The sequence below is a fragment of the Vigna unguiculata genome, chromosome 8 (genome assembly GCF_037176805.1).
Source record: "Vigna unguiculata cultivar grain cowpea cultivar isolate G323 ecotype 2 chromosome 8, ASM3717680v1, whole genome shotgun sequence".
Classification (NCBI taxonomy): domain Eukaryota; kingdom Viridiplantae; phylum Streptophyta; class Magnoliopsida; order Fabales; family Fabaceae; genus Vigna; species Vigna unguiculata.
The window spans coordinates 29,036,821-29,064,180 of NC_140799.1; the positions used below are offsets into that span (position 1 = coordinate 29,036,821).

Consider the following 27,360-nt stretch of genomic DNA (forward strand, 5'->3'; position numbering starts at 1 on the left):
CTCTCGTTGTATGGCTAACATGATTGCCATTTGAGTGCTCTTCACAATGCTTGCATGTTCTTTGTTGCTTGTACTTCTAGACCATTACTTGCCATATTCCTTGTAGACACCATGTGTACCGATTTGACTCAGCCCCATAGTGGGCACCAAATGTTCCTACCAGATAGATATATACCCAAGAAAACACAAAGTATGTTGGAGTCAAGGGGTTTTGATATCACACGTGTCAACTAATCTTCACTTTCTTCCACTGTATGCTTTACTTTTGAAGTATCTCCTTTCAACAGGGGTAGTCTCGGCAGGGAGCCTGCAAAGCCACTCTGACACCCAAGTTAGATTTTAGACAATATAGATAAAACAATAATAGTAATGAATAATCATTTTACCTCGTGAATAGTGCCTTTTATACTACCTGTATAGGCCTAACTTCATGGGCCTAGGGTTTGTGACGACCATTGGCTTTGGTATTCCCCTAATCAACTTTTATTATCTTAAACCTCGTTCTCATCTTTTAATTTGCTAGCAAGGATCTGTACTATCAACCAACTTTTCCAGTACTTTTAGTGGAGAGATTATGCTTTCCTCTAGGATTGTCATTTCCTTGCCTTCTATCCGCTTCGCGTAAGACTGAGGTTTCCTCTCCCACTTCTTAGTATGTCTTAGTGATGTCAGTGTGAGGTTTCCTCTCCCACTGCTTAACATGTCTTAGTGATGTCAGGCCGAGGTTTCTTCTCCTACTTCTAGTATTACTTAGTAATGTGTATTTCTCTAGTTCAAACATATTAAGGTTTCTCTTTCGTTGTTGCCCCTGTCATGTTTCTTGGGTTGGAGTATATTCAGCCCTTCATTCTTAGGCATATGCGGTGGTTGGAGATGTCCTCCCTACCCCGTATGTAAACTACAAGTATAGAAATGCTTTTAAGAACTTAACTAAATAAATCTATAATATTTATGGATAGATAAACTAGCAAGAACTTTTTCTTTATTAGTATTCAAAATGTATACATGATTAAGTGGTGGTAATAACACTCAAAAAAGGAAATCAGTGACCATTCCATCGGAGAGGATCTTGGTGTAAAGAAATTGATAATCATTCCCACGGGCCTCAATGTAAATGAAACATAAAAAAAAATCAAATTTTTTTAAAGAATTTTAGACTTGTATATAAGTTATTCATATTAATGAAGATGACCATCAACCCAAAGAATCATTAGAATAGATTTTTTTCATTTTTCCAAAGGAAGGATTCGATAACCATTCACATAAATAACGAGAATTTCAATCTAAAAGGTAGAAATGATTTTTTTTTTCTTTCTGGCCGATTGAGAATGCATGATGGTGTTAACACATATTATGATTTTTTTTTCTTTATGAATTTGAGGAATAAAGAGAATTTTGATCCGAAAAGTAGCAATGATTTCTTTCTTTTTGACCGATTGAGAATGCATGATGATGTTAACACAAGTTATGATTTCTATTTTCCTTTTTGAATTTGAGGAATAATATGTGCATGATGCATTCTTATGCCAACATATATAAGTTTAAAAGACATTTTGCAACACCTCAAGAACCACAAATCATGCATGGGTGGCTAAACTAAAGCAAACATTAAGCATGGAAATCAAATACTAACATAGACATGGAAAAGCATATGGATTAACATCACAAAATACACAAGATTCAATTTATTACATTAATCTCAACACATAGGTTTAGCTATCTGTGGTGGAGAACTTAAGGTTTACAAATAGAAGAGATAGGGAAGAAATGGAAACCAAAGAGAAGATGCAAGCCCTCTCCTAAGGTTCTTGCCAGCCACTCCATGCTCCAATTACACCTTTCATTCACGTCTCCATCTCCCAATCGCAACTCATCTTCCTCTCCAACCCTAAAAGGGGGGAAAACCATCATGAATGGAGGAGAAGACCCAAGGAGGAGTGGGAGAGCTTCCCAACACTTCTAGCAACCTCCAAGAGGCTCTCCAAGCACCCCAACGTGTTTCTCTATCGTGCAAAATGAGGAATGGTCTAAACCTTTGTGAGAAACAAGATTAAAATCCCATTTTTTGACATGTCAGCCTTGTTTCCAACGCTCAGCACCAGGTTTTACGAATTGAATGGCGTTCAGCCTCACTTTCACCGCTCAGCCTTGTGGCGCTCAGTCCTAGTTTGCCATCGCTCAGCCTTGTGGCGCTCAACTTCATTTTTCCACCGCTCAACCTTTGGGCAGTTTGATAGCATTGTGTATTTGTAGCACTTGGCGTGATTCCAATGGCACACGATGCAAGTATTTGCTTCAAAATCAATATTTTATTGTCGAATCATGCTCCCTTGAGTTCTTGTTTGTTTTCCTCCACCACAAACGTTTCCCATTAACTTATTTAACACACTTAAAAGAGAGATTAGAGGCAAAACAAACATAAAACAACTAAAACATAAAACAAAACAAAACACACTAAACTTGAGGATATAATAAGATAAAAACTAGGAAAGAGTTTATTTATTCATGACAATAAACACACAAAAAGAGGTAAAATGAACATTATCACTAGCCTCTTGAGACAATACGAAATTGGATTTAATGGGCCAATTTGAAACTAAGCTTAAGGCCTAGAGTGGAAACTAGGCTTAGGGGACAATGTGGAAAATAGATTTAGGGGTCAACAAAAAGTTGGGCTTTGTGGACGAGTGTGAAAACTAGGCTTATGGTTAAGAAGGACAAACTAAATGAAACAAACACTATTAAAGCTAATATTTTTATCACATTTTTATGAAATCTAAATTTTCCTAAGCAATTAACAAAAACTAGTTAATTCAAAACAAACTAATATTTATTTAAACTAAAATGACATTTTTAGAAAGGAAAATTAGGCAAAATAGGAGTGCTAACAGTCCATGGTAAGGTTTTGTCATTTATTAGTAGAACTCGAGCACAAGGAATTGTGGGCCTTGAAGGCCATGAAATATGATTTAAAGTCAGCTGGTGAGAAAAGAAAATTGCAATTGTATGAGTTAGAAGAACTAAGATTGCAAAAATGATAAGGCGACATGCTTAACAATGCGGTCATTAAAATGAATGAATGAAATAAAAAGCAAAAAAAAAATGCAAAAGGAAAAAAGAATGAAAGAAAACTAATGTCTTTGAAAGAGGGGAACTTATTGTTATCTAGACAAAAGCAAGTGAAAGAAAACTAAACCAATTAGGAAAATCCTCTTTGTCAATCCTTTTCAACTAATCCCTTCCATATCCGCTACCTTTTTTCAAACAATACCCCTTGTTCATTCAAGTTCTTTTCCATACATCAAAACTAGAATAACTTTGTGAGTCTCACATGAATTTTACGCCCTAATGTTCATAAATCCATATCTTTTGAAACAAAGCCGATTGTTCATTCAAATTCTTCTTTATAGACCAAAATTGGGGCAGCTTTACGGGTTTCACATTAATTTCTCACCTAAAATTCACAAATCCATATCCTCATACAACTTTTCCCAAACACCTCTTTCACAAATTACATGTCCTTTTAGGAATGTGTGAGGAACAACATGCCCACATGGTTATCCTAGTCTCCTCAAAACCCTTCCAAACATCTCCTACTTATCACTCATCTATGAATTCAAGTAAGCATGCACAAATTTTGCGAAAGAAAAAGTCAAGTGTATAATCATCTCAAATATTAGACCACGAGATGTGTGACATTCGTCACTTTCATGAAACATTGAGAATAAATATGAGTTTAATGATTGTGAATAAAACAATTGACTTAGACATGCATAGAAAAATCAAAAGACAAGACACAACCAGTTTTTTTTATCAGACATTCAAGTATTCATGCATATTGGGTTTTTGACACCCTAATTGTAACGGTAATTTTTGACACATTGAGTAGCAAGAAAATTGAAAAAAACATTTTTATATATTCATCATTCACAAGTCAACAAAATTATATGCATCTTGTATAACAATCACAACATATGTTGCCATCAATCCATCAAAAAGAAAATCTTTCGGATTGAAGCCCTCTTCATTCATATGAATGGTTATTAAATCCCTCTCCTTCAAAAATACAAAAGATCAATATACATCCAGGCCTCCTCTTTCAAGTTACAAAGTTCTTATCAATCAGGTTTTCTCTCGCATATCAACTTAATATTGTTCATACAGGATTAGTACATAATAGAAGATGAATACTTAATAATGATAAAAAAATAATTTTATCAATATATATATATATATATATATATATATATATATATATTATGCCTTTACATTCTTGTGATGCATAAGCCTTCAATTTCACACCTGACCTAGTGAATATATCTAGGGTTAGTTTCAAATTTCATCACTACATTTTAAGAACATAGTATACTTTCCTTTGTTATTACACCTTTGAGCTAATAGTGTCCTAGATCACATTATCTCAAATCAAATCAATATTCCATGAAGGCTCATTGTCCAAATTCCTCTTATTCTTTTTTTCTCAAATAATTTCAAGTTTTCTCCCTCTGTTGCATAGCACATCACACTTAGCATTCTCTTTTCGCCTTTCCTCTTACATCTTGCCTCGTCCATTTCCGCCATGCACCACATCTCCAAATAATGAACGATGAGTTTTCTTTTGGATAAAGTAACTTTTACTACATGTAATAAATATTTTTAAAAGTAAGTGTTGTATTAATATATCTTTTAATAGTCAATATATTTAAATTATTCATAAGATTAATTATAAATTATTAAAGAAAAACTAATTTAAATCTTATAAAAAAACATAAAAGAATAATTTAAATTTCTAACACTAAGAGTATAAGCGAAATCTGAAAAAAGATAACACATAATTAATTTAGACACGCCATTAAAAAGTCATATAAGAGTCTGAGTATAATTAATATATAATCCATGAGCCACAATTTTAAATTACAAACTTTTACATACTAATACTTAACTCGTACCAAATGAGTTAGTCCAAAGATGAGTGATTAGGAATTTTTATGTCAACATTCACGCAACAACTATTTGAATCACTCCATGATGTTTTCGGAGAGTTGATTGTACCATCATTTTCTAACATTTCATGAGGATAAAAGGAGGGTTTTGGAGGAATGGCAAGACTTTCAACTTTTCCTTCAAGCATCTCTACAACCTTATTCATTGATGGACGATCACTTGGTTTGAATTGTATACACCAAAGTGCAACTATAAACATTTTTTTCATCAAAATCTTATCCATTTCTAAAACACCTTCCATGTCAATATCTTTGTCTTCTTTAAATTGATCATGGATCCAAAAGGGAAAATAATATTGACTTGAATATTCTGCATGAGGATTTGAGTTTTTTCTTCTACTCGCCATTTCCATCAAAAGCATTCCAAAACTATAAACATCAGCTTTATAAGAAACTCCACCTATATTTTTGTAAAATAACTCTGGAGCCATGTACCCCAATGTTCCTCTTATTGCAGTTAAAATAATGGATCCATCTTTTGTAGGATACAACCTTGCAAGTCCAAAATCTGAAACCTTTGGAGTAAAGTTATTATCTAGAAGAATATTATGAGGCTTGATATCAAAATGTAAAATCTGCACATCACAACCTTGATGAAGATATGCAATCCCATGAGCAATTCCAAGGGATATTTCATATATCTTCTCATGTCTCAAAGGAGCACTTCCTTCTTTAGAAAAAATGTATTTATCCAACGATCCATTAGGCATGTATTCATAAATTAGACCACGCTTTTTTCCTTCAACATAATATCCAATAAGACCAACTACATTCACATGATGTATTCTTCCAATAGTAGCTACTTCATTAACAAAGTCTTCTCCACTATCTTTAGATTTGTTCAACATCTTCACTGCTACGTCTAACCCACTTCGAAGCTTTCCTTTATATACTGAACCAAAACCTCCTTCACCTAACTTTACTTTGAAACCTTTAGTCATTTTCTTCACTTCTTTATACTCATATCTAATGGGATTTATATTGTTGTCCAACAAAAAATTTTCAATGTTTTCATACAGTGAAAAATGTCTTCTTCGCCATTTATAGACGAATAACACTAGCAAAAGTGAGAGTCCAAATAAATACCTAACTGCTATGAATATTGGTAGAATATCTTGCCCTATTAATTCTCCATCACGATAGTCCAACAGTGATCGTTTGATATTTTTTATTCTATTGACAAATCCTGTCCAAAAAGTTTGGTCAAAAGGTAAAACATGAACTGGTCTAATAAATAACTTTTTGCATGAAAGAAATCAGCTAGCATAATTGATTAAATAAATTAAAAATGAAGAAATATTTAACTTACCATGTGTGACAAATGCAACATAACCTGCAAAAACAAAAGAGTCCTTAAATGATACAAAAATATCCATAACATGAGACAAAAAAGAACTTAATTAATATTATAAAATTTAGTGATACACATATTCCACAAATACATTATTAAATATTTATAAATGCACGCATATTAAGTAAATAATTATGCTGTATAAATAAATTATCAACAATTATCTTTAGCTATCATAATTTTAGCTGCCAAATAAATTAGTATCTAAATTAATCACTAATTAATATATTAATGACTAATTTAGACACTTTGATAATCAAATCATTGATAATTAATTTTAATGATCAATTTATAATATAATTAATTAGTAATTAAAAGTTTTCATTCATAATAATGACTATTTTAGAGACTAATATTTTTAATTTGTAAATTAATATCTAAATTAGTCACTATAGTTAACCAATTATTTTTTGTCTTTAAAATTAGTTATTATTTAAAAATTCTCCTCAATATAAATATATATATATATATATATATATATATATATAATTTTATTTGTGTTAACTCTATTATAAACATTATTATTTCTTTTATCTTCATCGCTTATATTTATTATTATTATTTTACCATTTTATATAAATAGATTATGAAAAATGATAAAATAATAATAATAAACATAAATAATGATAAAAATAATAATGTCTATAGAAACTACGTCTATATAAATAGATTATGAAAAACAAACCTTGAGATAACTTTTTCCTCTATTCTACGTCTCTTCTCTTCATATGTTTATATGATACTCTCTACGTTATTTTATGTTTAGTGTTGAAATTATAGGGATAGAATACATTTTTAGTGCGTTAAGTAAGTGAAAATTGAAATAAGTTCTTTGAAATTTTGAACAATTTAGTCCTTTTAAATAAATTTTGTTAAGTTTATTTGACGTTTCTAACACATTTTTCAGTTAACATTAAAACGAAAATGTATCAAACAGTGTAAACAACTTAAGTTTTGTTACGAAATGCGATTAAAACGTCAACTAAACTTAATAAAATTTTGTTAAGTTAGGGGACTAAATTGGGTCAAAATTTCAAAAAATGGCTAATTTCAATTTTTATTAAAAGTGAAAGGACCAATAACATATTTAACACAAATTATAAACAATTAAGTCACTTTTCTTTTCATTTATTTTTTGTGCTTTATATATATATATATATATATATATATATATATATATATATATATATATATATATATATATATATATATATATATTGCATAAATAGCCTGGATGATTTGGTGCTTGAAGTTTTGATAAAGGTACTTGAAGTCATTGCCTTAGAACATGTTGGAACCATGCTTACATTGATGAAGATATGGAGATTTGATGTTTCATGTGTTGATCAAGCCTTGTATGTGTGCTCTTTGTCTGGATTATTCATGGAGCAAACAAACTTGAAGATTGTAATTCATGTTGTAGACCATTTTGCATTAATTAGATGTATAAGGTCTTAGTTGTGTCTTTTAATCTATTGTTTTTCAACAGGTTAAATGGTGTCTTTTAATCTGTTGAATGAATTAACATATTAAAAATGTTGTTGCGGTAGTTTTAACTGGCACTTGTTCATTCAATTGATTTAATTTGTAATCGACTAATTTCACTTAACTTAAGTGAAATCAACCGATTGATTTGAAAATCAACATGTTGAATTTTGTAATAATTTGACTATTAAAGTTGTGTTTTTCAAAAGAGAGGTGAGTAGACTATTTTTTAGCGCAAAAACTATCTCGAAATAGTGGAATTCTCTCTCTTTCGTGATCATACAGAATGTAGCTGGTGAAGATTGATCTTTGATCATTCTTGGAGCCTTTTGCTTGGTGTTTGAAGCTTAGAGAATGTAGTTTTGGTAGTCAAGGTTGTGCTACCACTGAGGTTTGGTCTTTCTCAAGCTTTTAGGTTGTGCTTGGTGGTTTTCCAGGTCTACAAGAGGTGTCTTGCTGTACTGGTTTGATTCTTGTGTGATTCAAGAGTCATTGTGTGGTGTTCTTGCATATTTTGAAAGTGTAATGTTGTGAACTTTATAAATCTTTTGAAATATTGCAAAGTCAGGCTCGGGTTGCCTTGACTAACTAAATGTAACTCAGGTTTGAGTGAATCAGTTTAAAAATCTTGTGCATTTTTCTTTTCTCTAACCCTTCTCTCTTGTATTACACTTTAAAGTTTAAGGAATTTTGATTTGAATAATCTTTTTGACATTCTTGTGTGATCTGACTACAACATTGCTCATGTTTGTCTAACTCATTTGAACCTATCTTGATTGATCTTTCATATTGTTTCTGACTTAAATCACAAATTCGTATTTCTGCATTTTTTCCAGTTTTTCAATCAACTGTTTTTGTGATTAAACCTGTTGATTCTATTAGTATTGTATCTGTTTGTATCTGTTTAATGAAATCAATCAGCTAACTCTGTTTTTGATCGATTGAAAGTGTCCAGTTTAAGTGTGTTCGCATCCATACTTAGTGGTTGATTTGATTCAATTGAAAATTGTTTTAAGCTTCTAAAAGTCACCTTATTTTTTAACTAGCCAATTCAACATCATCTTCTTGACATTTCAACCATTTCAATACTTACAAATTTTGTACAACTAAATGACTTTTTATTTAGTTGGGTAATGATTTTATCTATGTTGTATATAGCTGAAATTATCAATTGAAATTGTAAGGCATGATTTTTATAAATATGAAGTTTAAATGCAAGATAGAAAGTTTATAAATAAGTTATAAAGATTTATTCTTTATTTCATTAATTTTCTAAAACTTATTTTCTCAAAAAATTATTTTTGTCGAATTCTCTCTAGAATTAGAGAATAATCGACACTCTCCTATTATACCAATATTATTTGGGAAGTTGATAATCAAACTAGAACAACCAAAGTTGTTATCCTAATAAGTAGTTCAATTTCTAAAAGAAATTTGTTTCTTCCATGTACTTTAAAGGAGAGATTAAAGGAGAGACATTAAGGATGTAAGGTTTATTATTTGGAGACCAAATCAGTAGATAAATAAAATTTTTAGAAGGAGTAGATAAATAAAAATTTTAAAAGGAGGATTTGTTAATAGACACAATATCTTCGTGTAAGGGAAGTTAAAATTATATATCATCTAATCAATATAAAGATTATTGGGATGTGGAAAGAATGTGTAGCTAAATTTGTATATATGGGAAATATGATATTTATGTCTTTGCATATAATTTTGACAACCAGTGCTAATCATATGAATTTTTCTTTTAACAGTTAGGATTTTTATTTGAGGTCTCTGGTCAGAGAAATTATTTTTGTAATTTTAATATGATTAATGAAAATATTATAAAATTTTTAAATAATAAACAAATAAAAATGGAATAAAAATAATGAATAAATAAATATGGAAATATGGAAATATTGATATGAATAAAAATAGTTATATTGTATACTCTATATAATAAAAATGAACAACAAATATAAATTTTGTAAAATATGAACCAATGTGTGGTTTAGAAACAATTTGATATACCATTGAATGAAATAAAAAATAAAAATAAAACAAATGTATAATTAATAGTATGATAAAATAAAAAAATACCTTATAGATCTATGAAAACTTTTTAAATATCAACTTAGTAAATGGTTGCCAGATAACAAAAATTACTTTAATGAAACAAAATAGTGCTTCAAAAAAGATAAAAATCAATAATAATAGCATGAAAATAAAATTTTTATATTACCCTAGTGAATAAAAGATTTATGCTATTGAACACTTAAATTGAATATTGTCTTAAAGATTCTTATGTGAAAAGAAGATATACGATAAATAAAAATATTAAAAAAAGTAGAAATATTTAAATTGAGAATTTCATGATAAATGTTGTGATAAGATGAAAAATATCTTGGAGATGTAAATGAATTTCATGACAAGGTAAACAATTATAAGAAATAAAAAATAGAATATATATATATATATATATATATATATATATATATAAGGTTACTTAATAGACTATAAGTATTTTAATAATTTAAACAGGGATAGACAATAGTGGGGATGAGTATTTTGGCGAGTATGATGACAAAGATGGGAGGGATATGTACATCTTCATCCCCATCCCCATACCTAATTGAAAAAGTTGGGTATTTTCCATACTTATACTCATACCTAGCCATGTATACCTGGCACTTTAAGATATAGTATACATCCAAATCTTTCTTTTCATTTCTCTTTGGCTATGAAAGCGATAACAGTCATGAAACCTCAATATAGTATCAAGAGTGTTTGCTTCTGCTAAGCCAAGTCTCCTTCTTTGTTCTACTTTTGTTCTTTTCTTGCTTTTTTGATGGCATCGACGAACGCCGTTACGATGGATGAATCATAGAATCCTTCAAGTTCTTTCTACTTACATCGGGTGAAAATCCAGGAGTAACATTGATCAACAACATTCAGCTTGATGGGGCTAATTACCATGCTTGGAGTCGTGCCATGAAATGTGCCATGATCTCCAAGAACAAACACAAGTTTCTCGACGACAATGTCAAAACTCCAGAACAAGGAACCGCCCTCCATGACACTTGGGAAAGATGCAACATGATGGCGATATCATGGCTGACACACACCATGAATACCCATATCGCTCAAAGCGTCGTGTACATTGAAAATGCAAAGGATGTGTGGGATGATCTCGCGAACGTTTTTCAAAGGGAGACCATTTAGGATCTCTGGTTTCAAGAACTACATTCAACCGAACAAGGAGAAAGATCTATCACAAATTTCTTCACAAATCTAAAAGCGTTGTGGGAGGAACTTGATCTCTCAGACCAATGTTGGGCTACACCTGTAAGGTTAAGTGTGAATGTGATTTCATTAAGACGGTTATCAAGCACAAAGAATCTAAGTACATTATGTGTTTCCTGAAAGGTCTCAATGATGTTTATGGTATTGTGAAGACGCAAATTTTGTTGATGAAACCATTGCGAGTATAAATCGTGTTTTCTCTCTTGTTATGCAAGAAGAACGACACCTAGTTGGAAATACCATAGAAGCTAGTAAGATCTTGATGAGTGCTGCAACCACTAAGGATTAAAGAACCTCCAAGAGTAATAATGATAATTGAAAGGTATAAGGAGAGGGCAAGAACATAAATCAGAATAATGGCAAACCATGCAGTTCTTGCCACAAACTATACCACACCGTAGATGAGTGTTATGCTAAGCACGACTATCCTCCTTGGTACAAGACCAATGTGAAAAGGTTGTTATCAACACTATTACTAAGAAGGAAGAAACTGTGAATAAACAGCAGAATCATCAAATAAGAAAAGAAAGTAATCTTTTCTCAAATGCACATCAAATCATGAAGTTGATTCAAGAAGCCAAAGGTGACATTTCATAGAAGGTTAACAATCTCGTGACTGATGCCACTGGTGAGAAATCCTCTGATGGTAAGAATAGAAACAATACATGGATTTTAGATACAGGTTCAACAAACCATGTTACCTTTGATGCTTTTAATTTTATGGTTTTTAGAAAGATAAGGCCCACATGTATTAAACTACCAAATGGAGCACATATATTTGCACATTATGATGGCATTATGAAACTTTTTGAGAATTTTTTTCTTGTAAAAGATTGTTAAATTCCACAACTGGAAACTAATTTTCTCCTTTGATTTATGTCAGATCCAAGATGCGTGTTCTTTGAAGATGATTTGAGAAGCTAGGATCCAATAAGGGTTATACATACTGAAATTGCCAGAAGCTGCAAAGATTGTGAACTCCTTTTCCAATATTAGTGAGGCACGTAATGACAACTCAAAGAGTCAAGATGGGGGAATATGATACAAAAGGCTGGGGCATCCCTCAGATAAAGTTTTATATCTTATCAGTAAACATTTTCCTTGCATTGTGTTTAGTGAAACCAAACCTTGTTATGTATGTCATTTCTCAAGACAAACTAGGCTTTCTTTTAATAATAGTAGTTCATATTTTGAACATATTTTTGACTTGATACATGTTGACATTTGGGGGCCTTACGGCACCACCTCTATACATGGGCATAAATGTTTTTTTACTATAGTGGATGATCATAACAGGTTCTGTTGGATATTTCTGATGAAAACAAAAACTAAAACTAAAGATTCTCTAACTAAGTTTGTTATCATGGCTAACACTCAATTTCACAAGAAAATTAAAGTCCTACGTTCTGATAATGGAAGTGAGTTCATGTGTAAAGACTTTTATGATGATTTTGGTATAATTCATCAAACTAGATGCATAGAAACTCCCTAACAAAACTCTATTGTATAAATAAAACATAGACATATTCTAGAAGTTTGTATAAGTCTCATTTTTCAATGCAATATTCCCATGGTTTTCTAGTCCTATGTTGTTATGCAATATGTTTTTGTGATAAATCATTTGCCTACTAAAGTCTTGAAAGGAAAAACTCTTTATGAGTTAGTCTATAAGACCATACCCAATTTTGATGATGTTAAGGTTTTTGGATCCCTATGTTTTGCCTCTAGCTTACAAAGGAATAGATCTAAATTCGACACAAGAGCTAGGAAATATATGTTCTTAGGTTACCAAAATGGCACTAAAGGATATTTTATGTTGGACATTAAGAGTAGGGAGATTTTTGTTTCCAGGGATGTTACTTTCTATGAAAAATTGTTTCCTTATGCCAATCAAATTGATCATGTTTTGCAAAAAAATAAAGTGTATCAAATATCTGACTTAAATTATTTTTTTGAACCTATCAATTACAACATTAATAATACTTAAACTAAACATGTCCAACCGAATCTCAAATTCAAAACATCATTGATCTTTTGAGACGTTACACTTGAAATAGAAGAGCTCCTACTTTTTTACAAGATTAACAATGCTAACTTAGCTTTCACATAAAGAGTAATGACACAAATGTTATTTATCCTTTATCTTCTTGTGTTCATTACAGTAGACTTTCTCCTTCACACATGAAATATGTTCTTGTTGTATCCATCAATAAAAAGCCACACACTTACAATAAAGTTGTCGTTTTTCCCGAATGGAGAAAGGCCATGATAGAGGAAATTAAAGCCCTTGAACAAAATGAGACTTGGGAAGTTTTTAATCCTTCTCAAGGCAAGAAACCCATAGGATGCAGATGGGTCTATAAGATAAAATATAATGTAGGTGGTGAAGTGGAACATTACAAAGCAATGCTTGTAGCCAAGGGCTACACTCAACTGGAGGGCATTGATTATTTGTACTTTTTACCCTGTAGCAAAATTGACCACCATCAAATTTCTCCTTGCCATTTACCCTGCACAAAATTGCATTTGAAGTAGTTGGACGTGAAAAACACATTCCTCCATGGAGAGCTAGATGAAGAAGTTTATATGCTTCTTTCACCAGGGTGTACTAGTATAAAGAATAGGTAGGTTTACAGATTGAGAAAGTCCCTATATGGCTTGATGCAAGCTAGCAGACAATGGTTTGTCAAACTTTCATATCACCTTAAAGCTTGTGGTTTTTCTCAATCTGTATATGACCATTCCTTGTTTACAAAGATATTTGAAACTAACTTCATTGTCCTATTAGTTTACGTTGATGATATTATACTTATAAGAAATCATCTCCTTGACATTGAGCAGATCATGCAGTCCTTAGATGACACTTTGAAGGTAAAGAATGTGGGAAATCTGAAGGCTAGTGCTACCCCTATTGCCAAAGACACTAAAAATATGTTTAAAGATGGGACTCCTCTTAAGGACATCATCCCATATCAAAGGCTGATAAGACGTATCCTCTATCTTATGAAGACCAAGCCTAACATCGGATATGCGGTGGAGTTTTTGAGTCAATTCATTCAAGCTCCCACAGAAGAACACCTCACAACTGCCAACTGTGTGCTTCGTTACATTAAGACAACTCTTGGACATGGTCTCTTCTTTCCCAGTAACTCAAGCCTACAAATAAAAGGTTTATGTGATTATGACTAGATAACTTGCCACAACTTACGACGATCCACAATTGGGTTCTACGTCTTCCTTGGGTCATCTTTAGTAAGCTGGAAATTGAAAAAATAGTCCACCATCTTGAGGTCTTCATCAAAGGCAGAGTACAGGGCCCTTGCCACTCTCACTTGTGAGATATAATGGCTTGAATACATGATGGATGAGTTAAGGATTAAATCCAAGGAGCTAGTTGTGGTTTACCACGACAACCAATCAACATGTCACATTGCTTTGAACCCCATCTTCCACGAACGAACGAAACATATCGAAATATATTGTCACATCGTCTGTGAGAAGGTTCAAGCCAAGCTCTTCCAGCTCCTTCTGATAACCTCCATGCATTAAGCAACATATGTCTTTACAAACCCTCTTGATCCTGGCATCTTCAAAACTATTACATTTAAGCTCAAACTGGTTGATTTTCACTCCTGAGCTTATAGGGGGTGTTGGGTTTTACCGATTTCTCAATATAGTTAGTTTTTATTTTTTGTTTCAGAACTTTGTATATAAGCCATGTATACCAAACACTTTAAGGTATAATATACATCAGGATCTTTTCTTTCACTTCCTCTTTATCTCTCTGGCTATCAAAGTGATACCAGTCATGAAACCTCAATATTCCACGCTAAGAGGTAATATCTTCTAGAATATTTTTTTGTAAGAAGTGATACTCATTCTTTTTTTATTATTATTATCTGAATGTATTTTTTGTATGCATTGGGTAAATTAGGTTTGTACATAATATTGTAGTTCTTTTACATGTTTTCAAGCATCCTTGTACATTCTAAGTGATTGCACGATTCAAAAGTGATTATAATGAATTTTTTTGTCTAGATTTTGAAACAATCACACTAAAATTATGGTGATTGAAACTAGACGAAAGTTCTGATAAGATTGACCAAAAGAATGTTTATGTTATGCGTTCTTTATTTTAAGTTCTTTGTAGTTTGTTGGATTATTTATGATATCAAGTGCTATAAGAGGATTGCTAAGCTTTTATTACTAGAAGTTTTATAATACCATTTCAGTTTCCTCTTATCAGTATACAACCTACATTATTGTTTACAATTATGTTAATGTACAATTACTTAGTATATACCAATACTTTTATTTATATATTTTACATATTTTTATTATATCTACTACAAGTTCTATAAAACAAATAAATAGGAATATATATTAAAAAGTCTTACAATATATGAACGTACAATAGTGTTTATTTTAATGTTTGTTTTGGGATTCAATGCTTAAAATTCATATCAATGTAGTAAATACTTAAGCATGCTGAAAAGTATTTCTCTGAGATACTTTTACAAGAAAAAAAAATATTTTTTTTTCTAAGCTACTACCCATAAATTAATCTTTAAAATTTCTCTCATGTTAATCAAATTATTCCTATTTACGAGTAGTTCATATTAATTACTCAAAAAAATAATTTTAATTGCAATTTTCATCTTTTTTATTTATTTTTATTTAGTCCCCACTTGTGTGTATCTAATTTAATTTTGTCCTAATTTTTTTCAGGAATTAAAATATTTTGGTAATCATTTTTTATAAAATTAAAATTAATTAAATATAAATATTTTTACAAAAGTAAGTACTGATATTTATATTGTTTCTCTCCAATTTCAGATTAAATTTATTATTTATATAAATATAATACTAATATTTTTAATTAAAAACAGAATTTTAACATATTATTTTATTAATTAATTTTTATTATGTACTCATGTTTTGTTATTTTTTTTTTCAAAATACAACAATATTGTCTCTTACTAATTTTAAACCAAAGTTTTTATTTGTATGAATGTTATACTAATATTTTTTTTATTAAAAATTACTTAATAAAATGACTTTTACCACTAAATCTTAATATAAATATCAAATACTTAATGTTTGTAAAAATTTTATACTTAATTAGTTTTAATTTTATAAAAAATTGATTTTAATTGTTAAAAAAAAATTGAATTATGGACTAAATTGAATCATTGAGACATATGTGGAGACTAAATTAAAATCAACACAATGATATCTGATGGTGACACTGACACGTGGCATTGCATTGCCACGTGACACTGACAATGCCACGTGTCCCATCAAAGACCTGACACGTGACCTTTTTATTATTTTTTTCAAAAAAAAAAAACAATTTAAATTTAAAAAAAAATAAAAAAAATCACAGACTAACAGGTGGCACACCATTAACGACGTTAGTTATCTCCATTTGGAAGAGACCTAATTGAAGCACTTTCTCAAAAGTTGAGATGCAATTGACATTTTTTTTAAAACCGAGTACCAGATTGACATACATCTACTAAAGTAAGTACCATACGAGTAATTAAACCTTATTTTCTTGTGGCACCTATGAACATGTGAAATATAGAATTCATTTGGATGGAAATTAAAAAAGAAAAATTAAAAATTTTTAATCAAAATTTAATCTTTAAAATGAAATAAATTTAAAAAAAAACATAGATAAAAATATTTAAAGAACCAAAATTCTAATTAAGCATAAAATTAATATTAAGCAATAAATAATGGAGAAAATATTGAGAAGCTGGTAATTACCCATGGGATAGCGTGCGTACCTCTAATGTATTGATTAATTCGTGATAGAATTCCTAAAATAACAAAGAGAAAAAACTTTGATTAAAAAATAAAAATAAAAAAATTAAATATAATATTATTTACATAAAAAATAAGAAGAAGAAAATAAATAAATAAATATTGACGTCGTGGGAAACGTATAAATACACAAAAATGTAGTTTATTTTTAAATATTATAATTAGAAGTTAAAGAAATAAAAAATAAGATACAGAAATTTAAAAATAAATAATGATAAAATTAACAGGTAAGATTAGGAAGAATAATATATCTCACCGCAATTGCTGACTGGGTGGTTGAACATTTCACAACCTGCGCATTCAATTTGTTGTGTGGTTTGATTGAGGCTGCAAGAGATACCCTTTCCACAGTAATCCCTGCAAACAAGTGGTAACCAAGACAACCAAAACCCTTCTTCCAGAGATTTGAGGATATCAGCATACGAAAAATTCCTGTCATGTGTCCAGTTTGCGAAGGTAGCAATCTTTAATCTGCACCCAACCTTCACATCCATCACTGTAAATTCCGTATCAATCACCTCACGGGAATCCAGAACGGCGTAGATAACGCCTCCAGAATCACAACCACCGGCTTTCACTTCCACATATCGAGGATCATCACTCACTCGGTTACTACAGTTTAGAAACATCACTTTTGCAGGAAAATAACGATACCAAATAATCAGCGGATCATTATCATACACACTGAAATTTCGTGTGGATAAGAAATTGCGAGGAAAAGAGCAAGAAGTGTCCTCCACAACACCCGCATCAGTCAGCCGGATTTTGTACCAATTGTAATCGATTTCCTTGACATAGTATTTTCCCGAAAACAGAGTAAGCAGTGTCCTGTTATTGACGCAATCAAATTCGTAGCTGGGGAGGCCGCAACCGCCAGGGTCGCCTTTCAGTCGGAATGGATACTTTATGTCGCGAATTTCGCCGCACGAAGAAGATGGACAGGATCTGCGATGCTTGGCACTGCAACTTTGGTGGAATAGCGCAAGAATGATGGCCACCGAGACAACCACTGATTGTGCGCAGCGAATGAAAGAAGATAAGAGGCTCATTGTTACATGAGCTCCTCAAATCGGAGAGAATGCACTTAAATATTAACTTAAAGGGTACCACCGGTTGAAATTATTAATAAATGAATATGATTTATCCTGGTATAAGAAAATAATAATAATCTATATTATTACATACAAAATTAAGGTTACATTATGTATTTCTCTCTATTTTGGTAAGAAAATATTAATTTGTTCTTTTTAGTTTTATTTATCTCAATTTAATCTTTATTGGTCCGTTAATATAATAGCGTTTTTGGTTTTGTTTTTATTTGGTAATTGCTCTAATCGAGTTTATTGAAATTTGATTTGAGGCTTTTTCCATCTCCTTCAATCAAGTCCTTTCGTTAGTGGATGTAGTAACAACGTTAAATAAGTGTCATGTGTCACTGTTACATTATATGTCACTTTCTCATTCGCGATTGATTTAGTTCCTGTAGTTAGGGATGTCAAAAAAATCCATACCCACGGGTATCCGTGGATAAAACCCGCAATGGGTAGAAAACGAATATTAAAAATAGATACCCGCTACCCGCGGGTACATGTATTTTTGATACCCGCATGTTAATGGGGCGGGTACGGGTATCATAGTATTCGTACCCGTGGATACCCGTACCCGCTAAACTTACCCCTCTTGATATTCTCCTCTTTCCTTTCTTTGAGATTAGGCATATACATCAAACTTTATATAGACAATGACGTTTATGATATGCTTGTTGTCAAATGATGGAATCAAAATAAGAATACTTGGCATGTGACAATTGAGGTTTATTATTTGTTTAATTTGTTTATTTTCCAGGAATCAAAAGGAGAAAGTGAGTTTGTTGATCAAAGCACTAATTAAAGAATTTTCATTGTGTTGAACGTCATTTTATATTTACTTTTACAATTATTTGGACTTGTATAAACTTGAGTTTATTTGAACTTTATTTAAAATTTATGATAATGATGTATTTTATTTTATTTTATTTGAATTTATAATTAAATATTTGTTTTTAAAATAATTTTACAAATATCCGCGGGTACCCGTGGATACCCATGGATATGTGTCAACACCCAATTTTGTCCGGGTGAATAAATTTATTTTCGAAAAAAATAAAAAAATAATAAAAAAAGGGTTTTTTAGTTAATGGAAAATAAAAAAAATGTGAACAAAATTTTCTTCAAAAAAGATTTTCAAACATCAACTTTAAGAAAAAAAAAGAAAAAAGAGAAAAAAAAAGAAGAAAAAAAAAAGGAGGAAGAGCCAATTTGTTATTAATTTTCATGAGCCCAATAATATTTTCTACCTTTGTTCTTGATAGAGAAATTAATTATATAATAATAATGAGAAGCAATATCTATTCAAATGGTAAGAATCAATATTATTAATTGGATTAATTTTGTGCTCTGATTTGTTATTGATGATGATTGATTTTGTGCTCTGATTTGCTGCGATTTGATACTTATAATTTGCTACTATCATGACCAATTCCTTCCTTATACTGTTTGTTACAATTAAGACTGAGATTACATTGACATTGCAAGTTGTGAATATAAATACGCACTCTGCCATGACCAAAAAAAAATTCGCTACATTACTCTAATTCTTTCCCATCACCACTCCCACATACACACCCCCTTCCCGATCTCTCTTAAAACAACATATTGAAGGAGGTAGGAAAAAAAAGAAAATATTATCTACCCTCTCTCTTCCTCTCTTTACCACCCACATAGACACCTCTCATCTTTATCTCTCTTGAAAAAAAAACACAAAAATATTATAAAGGAGCCAAGAAAAAAGAAAAGGCATAAGGTACGTTATTGTTAGTTTCTTTTTCTTTTGATTTTTTAACTTTCATTATTTTGTTTAAATCATGAAAATTGTTTTTTTCCTATTTCTTTGGTGTCTGCCCGACCGTTCGCGTTGCATTACACCCATTTTAGACTTTTATTTTTTCTAAAAATATATACAAATGATCTAAAAATAAAAAATAGTTTTTTTGTTTACTCCTTTATATCTATTTGGTATTTTAGACTTTTATTTTTTCTAAAAATATATACAAATGATCTAAAAATAAAAAATAGTTTTTTTGTTTACTCCTTTATATCTATTTGGTTACTCACGTCACAATGACATCCACAACTACTTTAAAATAGCTTCAAAAAAATATTAAAAATTTATAAATGATTAAAAAATAAAAAAATAAAATATTAGAAAAAAGAATTTATTTCAAGTGTCTGTCTGGCCGCTCGCGTCGCGTGACACCAATTTTAAAATAATATTAAATTTAAATAAAAAGATTTTCAAAATTATAAAACAAATTAAATCATTTTCAAATAATTTTCCAAATAGATTTTTCAAAAAGAACTACGTAACCCTGATTCTCCATTCACATGGAGATACGTAGGAGCGAGGATTAATCCTCGTCGGGCCCAAAAATTCAAAAAAATATTTTAGTTTTTTTTTGTACATTCTTTTATTACTAATTTTGGGAAAAATTAAATATTTCGAAAAACCACATAACTTTTGCATATTTAATTAAGGGTACCGTCTTAGGACGGGCGTTGTAGGGTGCTAATACCTTCCCTACGCGTAACCGACTCCCGGACCCAAATTTTGGTTTTTTGCAGACCTTGCTCTTTTTTATGGTTTTCCATAGTTTCCTATAATAACTATGGTGGCGACTCCAAACTCTGTTTTTTATCAAATTTTATTTTTTTGGTTCGTCATCCCGTCGCGATTTCGGTTGCGACAATATGAAAAAAATAAACGGATACCCGCACAATGGATACCCGACGAATATGGGTACGGGTACGGGGCAAATATTTATCCAACGGGTAGGGTACGGAGGAGCTACTACCTGTACCCTACCCGCCCCGTTGACATCCCTACCTGTAGTCTTTATTTTTGTATCAATTTAGTCCAAATTTTTGTAAAAAGTAAGCAATTTTCCCCCCTCCAAATTAAAACCTAATTTAATTTTTATATAAATGGTATACAAATATTTTTATTAAATGATATACAAATTGATATTTTATTACATTATACTTTGATATTTTTTATTTGAATTTATATTTCAAATAATTGTATTTTTTTAAAATGTGTAAAGTTCAATAAATTCTATACAAATGTTTGAGTTGGTGTAAAAATAATAATTATATAAACTCAAATGTAAAATTTTTAAATTATTTTAAACAATTTATATTACAATTTTAAACAAAAAAATTTAAAATTCGAAAATAATTTTAAATAAAATTGAATATGAAATACAAATTTAAATAAAGTTAGTTTTGTTAAAAATGTATAATAAAAGTATCAATTTGAATAAAAATATCAAATTTAATAAAAGTATGGGTATAACATTTATATAAAAATTATTTTGCTTCAATTTGGAGATGAGCAAAATTGCTCAATGTCTATAAAAATTGGGACAAAATTAAGACAAAAAAAAAAAATTCAGGGACCACAGTTGAGAATGAGAAAATAACACCAGGCATAATAGTGACAAGTGGTATTGCCACTACCACATCATACTATCAGTGTCATGTGGCACAATGTTAGCTTGACATGTGAAAAAGTTTTTAATATTTGTAAAAAGTACAAAGAAATTATATAAAGAAAAAATTAAAAAAAAACCTAAGAACTAACACGTACACCTCTTAATGATGTTACTACACCACTAACAAAAATGACTTGATTAAAGGAGGTGGGAAAGGTCTCGAATCAAATCCCAAGAGACTCAGTTAGAGCAATTACCAAATCGAGCAGAATTCATCCCTAGTGTTCTCCTTCCCTAACTGATAAAATGATTGTTATGTAGTACATCTAGTTACCTTAGTGACTCATTAATTACTCAATTACAATAAATGTGAACTTAGTTTCCCAAACTCTCACTACTGTTACAACATCTGTCACTCTCACTATGAATATGGGATTATTCAATGATACAATCCCAAAGAAGGATTTTCATTCCAATAGATACTTGAATTGACTTTTGATCTAAAGACTTGACTTTCACTTTCGACCGACTTCTATTTGCTAAAGCTTCACTTGCACAAATTTGGTCAAACTCTTGTAAGCAACTTTTTTTCTGTGGAACCTCAGGCCAAAGAATCCACCCAGCAAAGTCTAAGATATCTTTCCTTCCCATAATCTCTAGTGGAGCTCTTGGTGTAGAATGGATGAAAGCTCCATGAAGTAGACGTGATCCATGGAAGGGAGTGGAAGCAAGTGTTTAAGGCTCTTGCTAAGCATTAGTTCAGACTAAGGTGTTTGAAGATTTAGCTTAAGAGAAAGCTAGGGGAAGGTGGCTAGAGGAGATGATTCAATCCTCTAGCAAAGGAGACTCTCAAATGCAATGAGGTGGAGTACTCTCAACATTATGCTTCTATTGCAAAATTCAAGAGTGATTACAATAGCCTAAAATGTAGGCTTTTATATGAAAGCAAATAAACATAAGCACTCTTAGCCCTTGGATGAGAAAGACATTCAATCTTGGCCGTGGAAGATGGCTTGGAGAATGAACAAGGCTCATGACCATTGGATGATGCCTTGGAAAAGGAGGAAGCATTCCTAGCCCTTGGATGGATTGGATCCATGAGGTGTAGGAAGGAATGTTGACTTCCACTTAGACCACCTTAGACCTTTGGTAGCTCATGGCCAAATCTCCTATTGGACTTAGTCAAGCCCAATTTTATCAATTCAACTACACATTGTTTGACTTATTATTCTAGAAAACAAGGCCTAAACAATAGGTCAATCGTATTGTTATTCTACTGCTTTTTGATACACCTCTTTAAATCTTCACATCTTCTTTGGCCCATGTGAAGAGTGTGAGAAGCCCATGTGGGTTTGGGCCATCTTGGATGAAGCCTAATTGAATCTTTTTTAGTATGCCTCTTGTTATTGAGCCTCTTGGTGGGCTTTGGGATTGAGATGCATGTGGGTCATGGATTGGACATTTAGCATGATTTGGGCCTAAGCGTTGGCCCGAGTTATAAGCCTTGTTGGGATCACATCAATCTCCCTTGGGAAATATCAACCTCCATTAGTTCAGATGGCATCTTGAAAATAAAGATTAAATTGAGATAAATAAAAATAAAAGAACCAAATCGATATTTTGTTACAAGAATGGAGAGACCAAAGACATAATTTAACCAAAAATTAATTAAAATAAATTTTCTGTTTTAGAAAATACACAACTCTATACTTAAAATAGTTGTACATCTCCTTGAGTTGTCTTTAGAAAATTAATAATATTTTCTTTTTAAATTTTTTTTTTGCCTTGATAGGAGGGAATTTAAAATTAAACGTCCTTCTTTTATTTCTTTTTCATTATTTTTCTAATATGATGTTACAAAGTTAGAGTGAATGTAGAATAAAATTCATCCTTTGTAATACGGCAGGAAATACGGTTGAAAATAGAGTCCCATAGATGATCATTTCCACTGATAAGGAATACATCCTCCTATCTTCGCGTCAGCTTCCTGATAATAGGCATGCCATGCTTTCCAGTATTGTGTGCGAGGGCTTTTATCTTTGTCAAAAGAAAACATGGTCGCTGTTTTCCGGTAGATACCGTTCAAAATTTTAATTCGTTTTCCAGGAATAATTCAAGAATTACATTTTTATTGTAGAGGAAAAAAAGTTACAAGGATAAAATCATGATAACAAGAAAAGAAGAAACTAAAGATGATATTTTAGTGAGGTGTGGTTTGAATTGGTAAAAGTAGAAAGAGCGAACTGCAATTATTTCGAATAGTTTAAAGTCAATAAGAAAATAAGAAAACAGGGAACCATAGGTTGCGAAATACGAATTATACCGTCTTGGATCAATCCAACTGCTCAATGTTTATTAAGCTATAACATATATAAACAAACTGCAACTTTAACTAAATAAAAAACCTAATTAACTAATTAGAATATATATATATATATATATATATATATATATATATTCTTTGTTTTTTTTATTTTTTCTGAACTTCAACAGTATAACAAAATTTTATATATTCCTTAAAGTTGATCTCTTAATTATTGCAAATGTCAAGTGGTAGTTACAATTTGTGTTATTTAATTTCACTTAAAACACAAGCTACTGGACGAGAAACGGGATCATTCGAATAGCTTATTATATCTTATATTGGACTTTCTTTTTTTTAAATGGAAAATTTCGACCGGTAAGTCATTGAATTGACTGAACAGTAAGATAACGCGGAGTTGCTGCTACACCCTGCCAGCGCACCCAGTCCATGTTAAACATGCGCTGACTAGAAAGACATTCTGAAGCTGCAAATCAACCACAAATGCTCAGTTTTCAGAAGCTGTCTCTTCTATTGACGCTGCTGTTTCTGATAGGGAATCCTGCGACCGGCAAGAACCATTGCGCCGATAAATGTGGCCACGTTCGCATTCAATTTCCATTTTATCTCAGAAACAAAAACTTGAATCACTCCACCGACTATCCCCCTGAGTTCGGTCTGTTATGCACCCAACAAAATGAGGCCATCCTGGAGTTGCCTGCTGTTCCAATACAGTTGTTTGTCAAAAAAATTGATTACAAATCTACACTAATTGAAATATATGACCCCCAAAATTGCCTTCCCGATCAACTCTTGAAACTCGGCAACGCATCCGTCTCTCCATTCCTATTCCCTGATTATAGTGGTCGCCCTCGTAGCAAGTTTAACGTTTCCTTCTTCCGTTGCGACTCATTGTCATGCCCAATTTTTCTACTAGGATCCCACAACGACGTCACTGACCCCCAATTGGTATCCTGCACGAAGTTGAAAGATGTTTCCGTCGCGTGGTGGGGTTCGTACTATGAGACGTTGGTTATGGAATGGTCAAAACCTGACTGTGGATACTGTGAAGCACAAGGTCAAAATTGTAAATGGAAGAATGGTACTAACGGTGCAACTGAATGTTATGCTTGCCAAACAAAAAGGATTCCCACGTCAACTGCGGTCCTCATTGCTGGAGGTATGCAGTATTACAGTGGCTATTATGTTATAGTTTTGCTATTTTGTTGATCCCTTGCCACTGTATTTGATCCTTGCTTTAAATACTGTTATTCATTTTTGGTAACTTATTTTTTCACCAACAGGAGGACTAGTTGGTTTGATGCTTTTGCTGCTTCTGGTCAAGACATTGCTTTATGCGTATGACTATTATGAGAAGAGAGGAGAAGACCAGGCTCGAATAGAGAAGTTTTTGGAGGATTACAAGGCAATGAAGCCTACCAGGTTCACTTACGCTGACATCAAGAGAATCACAAATGGTTTTAGTGAGAGTTTAGTGGAAGGAGCTCATGGAGCAGTATTCAAAGGAATGCTCTCCCGTGAAATTCTTGTTGCTGTGAAGATACTCAAAGGCACAGTGGGAGATGGGAAGGATTTCATAAATGAAGTGAGAGCCATTGGGAAAATTCATCACGTTAACATTGTTCGTCTGCTTGGTTTCTGCGCAGATGAGTTCCACCGTGCTCTCGTCTACGATTTCTTTCCAAATGGGTCGTTGCAGAGATTCTTGGCTCCACCGGACAAGAAGGATGTTTTCCTTGGTTGGGAGAAGTTGCAACAAATTGCTCTTGGTGTTGGCAGAGGAATTGAGTATCTCCATCTTGGCTGTGATCATAGAATTCTTCACTTTGACATCAATCCTTACAATGTTTTGTTAGATGACCTTTTTGTCCCAAAAATCACTGATTTTGGACTAGCCAAGTTGTGTCCCAAAAATCAGAGCACGGTATCGATGACTGCAGCCAGGGGAACTTTGGGCTACATTGCCCCTGAAGTTTTCTCTCGGAATTTTGGTAATGTTTCTTACAAGTCTGACATTTACAGCTATGGAATGTTGCTGTTAGAGATGGTAGGAGGAAGAAAGAATACAAATGTGTCAGTTGAGGACAGTTTCCAAGTTCTGTACCCAGAATGGATCCATAACTTGGTGGAAGGAAAAGATGTGGAAATTAGCGTTGAGGATGAGGGAGATACTAAAATTGCCAAGAAACTTGCCATTGTAGGACTTTGGTGCATTCAGTGGAACCCAGTGGATCGTCCTTCCATGAAAACTGTGGTACAAATGCTTGAAGGGGATGGATATGAGTTAGTAGCACCCCCTTCCCCTTTGCATATTTCTGGTTCTTCTACAACAAATACCATAGTTCCAGCCAGACGTCAAAATTTTGAATTGGAGGTTATTCATGAAATAGAAGAAAACAGAGTCGATCACTTTTAGGTTTCCTTCAAATGCTATCTGTATGTTTTATTGGAGTTTTAAGCTTCATCAGTACATTTGATAGTTTAATTATTATCCATATAAACTTGTTAATTAACTTGTTTATTGCTTCTCACATTATGCTTCTACGATCAGTTATGTTATAATAAATTTTGATTAGCTTCAACTTCTACATTACAAAGAAAAATTATTGGAGTTTATTGACTAGTAAAACAAAATTCGTTCATTTTAGGCTTCCACTTGTTGCAGTTGTGTAAATATAACCTTACAGCCTTGATCTTAACGGAAGTTAATTATCCATCCAGCTGAATCAAAAATAGGCTAAAATATGTTTTCTATAGCACATTTATTTTCAACTTTTGTTTTTAATACTACAAAAATGGACTCATCTTCATACAAACAATTGAGTGTTATTTATTGAGTGATCTCGATTCAACTTGTATAATTTTGTTTGACGTGCGTTAACAAATTAATTCATTCAATGCTTATTTCAACATGTTGAATATTTAAATGACATATTAGTTAATTAATGAGATTTTTTTTACGTTATTTTAAACTAAAACATTTTTTAATATGATATAAAATGTTACCATATTCATTTAATTATTGTAAAGACCAGGGATAGTAAATAAACTCGCTTTGTGGATATTATCCAAACTCGTTCTCGTTTTAACGGAGATTTCATGCTTTGACTGGTATAGATATGAGTATAGAGAATCCTCAACTTTTTTAATTGAATATCGGGAAGTACATATCTGTCTCATCCTCGTTCTTATACAACAATATATTTCTTTGAATAACATATCACATATATCTCTCATATATTTTATATATATATATATATATATATATCATGTATATTGCATAATTTGAGTGATTTTCTTCCTTCTTTCTCGAATGTAGGTTTTTAACGTTAGGTTTGTTTTAAATTTTTCTTTTGTAGGCCATAGATTTTGGCCCATCTATGCCCCCATACATATACATATACATGTACATATATATATATATATATATATATATATATATATATATATATATATATATATATTATATGTTATATATATATAGTGTGTATATTGCAAAAGTTGTTGCATAATTTGAGTGATTTTCTTCCCTCTTTTTCGAATGCAGTTTTTT

General features: G+C 31.6%; 2 protein-coding genes across 2 annotated transcripts; one reads left to right on the forward strand and one right to left on the reverse strand.

The window, feature by feature from the left end:
• Positions 1 to 1,636: 1,636 nt before the first annotated feature.
• LOC114195322 (LEAF RUST 10 DISEASE-RESISTANCE LOCUS RECEPTOR-LIKE PROTEIN KINASE-like 2.1) lies at positions 1,637 to 18,040 on the reverse strand. Its single transcript, XM_028085742.2, has 4 exons — positions 17,213 to 18,040; positions 16,920 to 16,952; positions 6,313 to 6,336; positions 1,637 to 6,189 (listed from the first exon to the last, which is right to left on the reverse strand). Exons 1-4 carry the CDS (start codon positions 18,003 to 18,005, stop codon positions 4,958 to 4,960), a joined length of 2,082 nt encoding a protein of 693 aa, XP_027941543.2. The 5' UTR covers positions 18,006 to 18,040; the 3' UTR covers positions 1,637 to 4,957.
• Positions 18,041 to 24,205: 6,165 nt separating this feature from the next.
• Positions 24,206 to 26,338, forward strand: LOC146884352 (rust resistance kinase Lr10-like). The gene is made up of 2 exons (XM_085665454.1): positions 24,206 to 24,966; positions 25,091 to 26,338. Exons 1-2 carry the CDS (start codon positions 24,291 to 24,293, stop codon positions 26,221 to 26,223), a joined length of 1,809 nt encoding a protein of 602 aa, XP_085521580.1. The 5' UTR covers positions 24,206 to 24,290; the 3' UTR covers positions 26,224 to 26,338.
• Positions 26,339 to 27,360: the final 1,022 nt, after the last annotated feature.